General features: G+C 41.6%; 1 protein-coding gene across 1 annotated transcript in view; it reads left to right on the top strand.

Moving 5' to 3' along the window:
• Positions 1-6417, top strand: part of DNER (delta/notch like EGF repeat containing) — a 358880-nt gene that overhangs the window by 318762 nt on the left and 33701 nt on the right. The window contains exon 10 of the mRNA XM_024124691.1: positions 4505-4618. Coding sequence (XP_023980459.1) covers positions 4505-4618 — 114 coding nt within the window. The remainder of the gene's footprint in view (positions 1-4504; positions 4619-6417) is intronic.

Below are 6417 nucleotides of genomic sequence, written 5' to 3'. Positions count from 1 at the left end.
CAGCAATCCCACTACTGGGCATATACCCAGAGAAAACCATAATTCAAAAAGACACATGCACCCCAATGTTCATTGCAGCACTATTTACAATAGCCAACTCACGGAAGCAACCTAAATGCCCATCGACAGACGAATGGATAAAGAAGATGTGGCACATATATACAATGGAATATTACTCAGCCATAAAGAGGAACGAAATTGGGTCATTTGTAGAGTTGTGGATGGATCTAGAGACTGTCATACAGAGTGAAGTAAGTCAGAAGGAGGAAACAAATATCGTATATTAACGCATATATGTGGAATCTAGGAAAATGGTACAGGTGAACCGGTTTGCAGGGCAGAAACAGAGACACAGATGTAAAGAACAAACATATGGTCTCCAAGGGGGGAAAGCAGCAGGGGGTGGTGGTGGTGTGATGAATTGGCGATTGGGGTTGACATGTATACACTGATGTGTATAAACTGGATGACTAATAAGAACCTGCTGTATAAAATATAAAGAAATAATATAAAATAAAAAGAGTAGATAAATATTATACAGCAGTAGAAATGAACGAACTGAAACTACACCCATCAACAATGAAGAATCTTAAAGATGTAATGTTGAACAAAAGAAGCAAATTATAGAGGAACACAAACAGCATGATTGCATTTATATTAAATTTGAAAACAGACAAAACTAAACATTATATCATGTAGAGATATATTCAAAGGTGTTAAAACTATAAAGGAAAAGCAAAGAAGTGATTGTTCGAAGGTCAGGATGATTGTTACCCGTGGGCCTTTTCCCTTTGGGAAAAGGCACAGGGGGAGAAATGTTTTACTTTTTATCATGGATGGTGGCTACACAGGTACTTACTTTATTACTATTCTTTAAAGTAAACTCCAGTGTTTTATGCATGCTTCTGTATATAAGGTATATGTCACAATAAAACTAAAATATTTAAGTGAAAAAAAAATAAGATGATGTCTTCCAGTGAATAGGAAGTTCAAAGGATACTTCAAGTTAATTTTCTTTACCTGGCTTAATTTTATTGGAGATAAAATAAAGATTTTTCAGTTTTCAAAATATTAATCATGACTGAATTGTGATGACACCAGAGATTTATAATTGGAGCATGACTCTTTGAATTTTTGCTCATTTTAATTCTAAAATTAACTGCTATAAAGAGCCCTGTTGGAATAAAGATCTTTTCAGAAATGTTGCCTCTCTATCCCTTAACATGAAAAGTATGAATTTTTATTAGTTTTGACTGAATTACAGTTTATTTTTGCTTGAGACTAAACATAAGTTTCGTAATCGTGTGTGCCCCGTCCCTTGCCAATGGGTGATGCATGTGTCATTCCACAGGCTTAGTTTGAAGTGTGGACCTGATTTTCCCTGACAAAATAGGGTATTTTTGAGGCAGATTTGGAATGGCTTCTCACTCCTCTAGCAATCCTACCTGTGTGTCGGCCAAAGTACACAGACTTTCGCCCCTCCTGAAAGGACAGGATTCTGGTGGTATAGCCATAATTTCTTCTGCGAGGTAAGATATAGCCTCTGCTCTGAAGGACCTCAGAGATTCTTGGGGGATCAGGCAGGAGGACAGATAAGTTATGATTTAAGACCTAAACCCCATAACAGTGGAATCTTACTGTGCTCTCAATACACAGTGGCAGCAGAATGGAGTTCTGTCTTGGGAGAGTCAGCTTCAGCTTTCCATGAGTTGGGCTTTGGCGTTGAGAATGTGCCGAGGGAAGACCAGCTTGGGAGAGAGGGCGAAGTATGGTGTTACGGTCAGAGGACATGGGATGCCCAACACTCAGTGTTGTGCAGGGGCCTAGGGGCCCTGGGGGTGCAGACAGGGGGAGCCCAGGAGGCCTGAGGAGGGGAGTTGGAAGGGACATACCCTGGACAACTCAGGGGTATTCAGGACTGTCCCTGCTCTGCATTTAAGATTTCTAGCTCATAGCTGTTCCGTTCTGATCAATGAGCTGAGCAACATGGCAAACATTTCTTACACAGGGCTTAGCGAGGCTCAGAGGATAGAAACAGGCGTCAGCAAAGTGCTCTCAGGGGGCCTTTAAGCCCATCTTGCTTTGTAGTGATGGTGTTGCCATGAAGATTAGCTTCTGTCCGATCTTGCTGCCAGAAAACCCTCAATGAGCTTCAAGTGACTGAATATCTTATCTTTTGAAAAAGAGAAATAACAAAGGATAAAGTTATTGCCCAGAAAACCCACCCAAAAGATTGAAATTGCTTATTGTCTTGGGCATTTTCATCAAATCTATCTTTTTGAAGGCTTTTAATGTTGAGGTGCTTAAATATTTAGCCTAGAATGTACTTTTCAGCCTTATTTGAAGAATGTGGTAGTTTGTGTGCTAATGTATTAGTTATACTACTATTATAAGGTTAGATTGGCAAATGTATTTGTAGAAACCCGGGAAAGATTATCCTGATTGCTTTTATTTTAGGTCTAATGGAAATATTTTTTAGGTTTCAGACATCTCTGAACCTTGATCTGTGGCTGTGTTTCCCATTACAATTGAAAGCCTTTTTTGTCACGTGGTTCCCATTGATCAGCCTCCTGGGAAATTCTAAATATGTGAACCCTTGTTTTCTGAGGAACATTTTGAAGCAGAAAAGGCTCTCTTCCATTTTATTCTTTCAGTTCAGCCTGTGCTATTTGGGAATCAATGGGAAAATGGAAATGGAGACTTCTGGGTGCAGAGGCCATACATACTCAAGTGAAGAACAATTACCAGTTTTATGCTTTAATCTTTAAATTAGTTTGACCTTGAATATTACCATGAGTCCTGCGTTTGTTAAGGATGATGAGTCAGGGAGGCTCCATCAAGTCACTGGAGGCAGAGAGGGAGCTAGGAGATGGCTTGGGGCTGGGAGCGTCTCCCACCTGGCCTGAGGCAGTGGGCTTGGGGTGGTGGTTTCAGGGAGAAATGTCAGGCAGAGATCTGAAAGACACTTTAGAAAAATATCTGGTAGACTATTATTGTTCATAGGTTGGATATGAGGGCAAAGGATAAAAAGAAATGAAAAACTGTCCATTCTAAAATGCTTTACCAGGCTCAAATAAATCATTAATGTGCCTACAAGTAGGTAGTTCTGTTTCCTTTTTCTCTTGTATTTTTCCCCCTCATTCTTGAACCTTCCTTCTTAAGGCATTGACAATTGAAAAGGAAAGGAGAGAAAAAAATCTCAGCAAGAATAATTTCAGTGACAAAATGATGTGAGTCACTGGGTGTGGCAGTCCTTTGTACAAATATGAGTGAAGTAAGGAAGTGGAAATTAAGTAATACCATCCTGTTATTATTTGCTTTATGCTTATGTTTTCTTGAGGCTGTTGGGAAGGGTGAGCATATCGTTATATATATTCTTACATAGAATGTAATTTATCTTCCTCTCCACTGGTAGGGGGTCGAGAGAGAGAGAGATTAGTCTGTTCATCCAACTGGCACTCCAGCGAAACAACACCAGAAATTCTACCTTTAGAATGGCATTGGATTTTTAAAGTTTTTTTTTAATAAAATGATAAAATACTGTATATTCATTGTGAAAAATTGCAACAATATAGAAATGCACAAAGTGACATTCAAAGTAATTCATTCTCCTCTCAGTCTAACTTCAAGCAAGCATTTGCATACATACATGCACACGTAGACTATTTTTTTTTACACCAATGGGAACTGTATTTGCTATAAAGATTTTTTTCAAGGCCTCCTTTTTGTTTGAATGGGCACTGAGTTCCGTAGAATGTTGTGTATTTCCATGGCTGAGCTCCGTCTCAGGGCAACTACTCAGCGAGCACAGACTCACATTCAAGTTGCCAGCAACATCAGGTCCCAGCTCCGTCCCCGCCAGCCTGGTGACCTTGCATTTGGATATTTGTTTCATAGTGCTGGTCTGAGGATCACATTACACGTAAAGCACAGCACAAGGGTCTGGAACATAGTATGTGCACAAGATGTTGCCTTTCGCCTGTGGTGAACTGGTTGGTCTTTGGGAATGAAGTCTAAGGACAAACGCTTCCTTCTCTCCTCTGCAATTTTCCAAAGTATGACTGGGGCTCGTTTAAATATCTGACTTCAAATCTTTACCTTCAGGATACTGTTTATCAATTATATTGACATTTTATGTAGACTGTCTGGCTATGTTCTGTTTCTTTTGGAGACTTAGAAAGCATTTATCACTGATAAATTTTATCTTTCAAAGTTTTAACTTTCTGTTGCCCAGGCTTTGGGGCGTGTGGTCAGAGAAAGTACGTAAAAGACTTTATGGTGGGACCTACGAGCCGGTTCTCAATCTGTTATTTTCTCCTAAGGTGTGTTTTTACAACAACCTAAAGTCAAAGGTGGGCATGTGAATACATACACACGTGCACACACACCCCTGTGGACATCAGCCTCCACACTGTTCAAGGCTTTTCAAACACTTTCCTTTTAAAGGCCATGGGAGCTGGAGACCCCTTAATGAGTCACCCCTTTTGCCTCTGTTTCTCTGCAGGAATCCACTGTGAATCCTACAAGGACCCCTGTGCTAACGTCAGCTGTCTGAACGGAGGCACCTGTGACAGTGAAGGCCTAAATGGCACATGTGTCTGCGCACCTGGGTTTACAGGCAAGTGAGCTGGGAACTGAGTTTTCAAATTTACCACAAAATCCGTGAGGTGGCAGCTGTTTAAAAAAACCCAGAAACCTCTATGCATACATTATTGCAAAATATGAATTGCAAAATGTAAGTAGGCATTGCTTGGATGAAGAGCCGTTTTAGAACAATCTACTGTGTTGTCATTAAGCAAGGCTCTTCTGAAATCAGCATTTGGTTCGGAGACCTGCTGAGACTGCCCTTACTATACGTTTGCAGACCTACAGCTTTGAAACATGAAAAATGAGCCATTACAGTAACACCTGAAAAAGTGTCAGTGCTAATGGAAGCAGGAAGGAGAAAGGAAGGATCAGATGTGTCTTCTATAGAAATTGCATTGCGCGACCACGTTTACTTTTATTGAGAGATACAGCAGTGTCTGGAATTCGAATAACGGAGAGGTGGTAGTGGCGGCGGTGGGACGTCAGGGGGAGCTACTCTTAGTTCACGGTTGAATTATTCGTGAAGGTGAGGACGGTACAGGTGGGGAGGGAGAGTGGATGGGGGAAGAAAGCTGCTGATGGCAAAGCAGCGAGGGAGGACAGGGCTGGGTTCCAGAGGAGCCACAGTGGCACCTCTGAGTGGTCGCTTCTGGACTAGGGGATCCAGCTTAACAAGGGCTCCTTAGAAGTCACCCCTCAAGGGTTTCAGGGAGTTTGTGAACCCTGAAAACAGATGTGAAGTGTTGTATATATGTGTATATGCTGAGGGGAGGCTCTCAAATTTTCATCAGATTCTCAAAAGATATCATGAACCACTTGGGGAGAGAAGGTTCCATCCTTGGCTTCGCCAGCCAAATGCAGGAGTCTGGAGATGCAGAGCGTAGGTCAGGTCTCTGTTTTCAGCACTTGCTCAACCAGCAAAAGCAGCAGGGTCACTCTGGTTTACAGGTTGGGAAAGGTTGACATATAAAGTGCTGATAGAAGAAGGTGGGCACTGAAGTTTCTGGAAAACGTGTTATCATTGGCTGGAGAGCACCTTGCGTGCTCACCTGTCCCCCCGAAGGCCTGGTGGCCAGCTCCCTAGCCGTGGAGAATTTCACAGAGCCTGGACTCCCAGTCCATCCCTAGGGAGCCTCATTTGTGCTTCCGGGGAAGATGCCAACAGTCAAGATGTGGGAGAAGCAACCTCTGATATTCCTTCTATTTAGCTGTGTCACATCCTGTGTTTTCCTTTCGTCTTTTCCTGGGACTGAGAAGTTGGCTTACTCCAGAAAATGATTTGCAGATGGTTTTGTTTTTCTGACTGGTTTATAAACACACACAGACATTGATACTCATCAATGGATGCAAAAATAATATTGGGGAAGCATCCTGGTTTTTTCCCCCAGACGTTTATATCCCACAAATAATAAAAAGCATGGAAGAAAAATGAGAAAATATAGTGCTATAGAAAAAAACCCCACCACTTAAAACTGCACAACTAGGACACAACCATTGTTGACATTTTGATACATATATCCAGGGGTTTTCCTGAAGGTCCATGTGTGTATAGTATATAGTGTATAGTGTAAATGCATATAGTTGAACAAAAAAGGATTCATACTGTTCATACTATATTGCAATCTACTTTTCATTTAAAAATATATGTATTTCATAAACGTGTTTTCACATTAAGGTACATGCTTCTGTTATATCATTTTTACTGGCTGTCCTGTCATCCGTTACATCAGGGGTCCCCAACCGCGGGCGAGTGAGGGAAGCTTCCCCTGCCACTCCCCATCGCTTGCATTACCGCCTGAATCATCCGCCCCACCCCCCCACCCCCACCCC

The sequence above is a fragment of the Physeter macrocephalus genome, chromosome 2, assembly GCF_002837175.3.
Source record: "Physeter macrocephalus isolate SW-GA chromosome 2, ASM283717v5, whole genome shotgun sequence".
Taxonomy (NCBI): domain Eukaryota; kingdom Metazoa; phylum Chordata; class Mammalia; order Artiodactyla; family Physeteridae; genus Physeter; species Physeter macrocephalus.
This window is presented reverse-complemented; position numbering and strand designations above follow the sequence as displayed.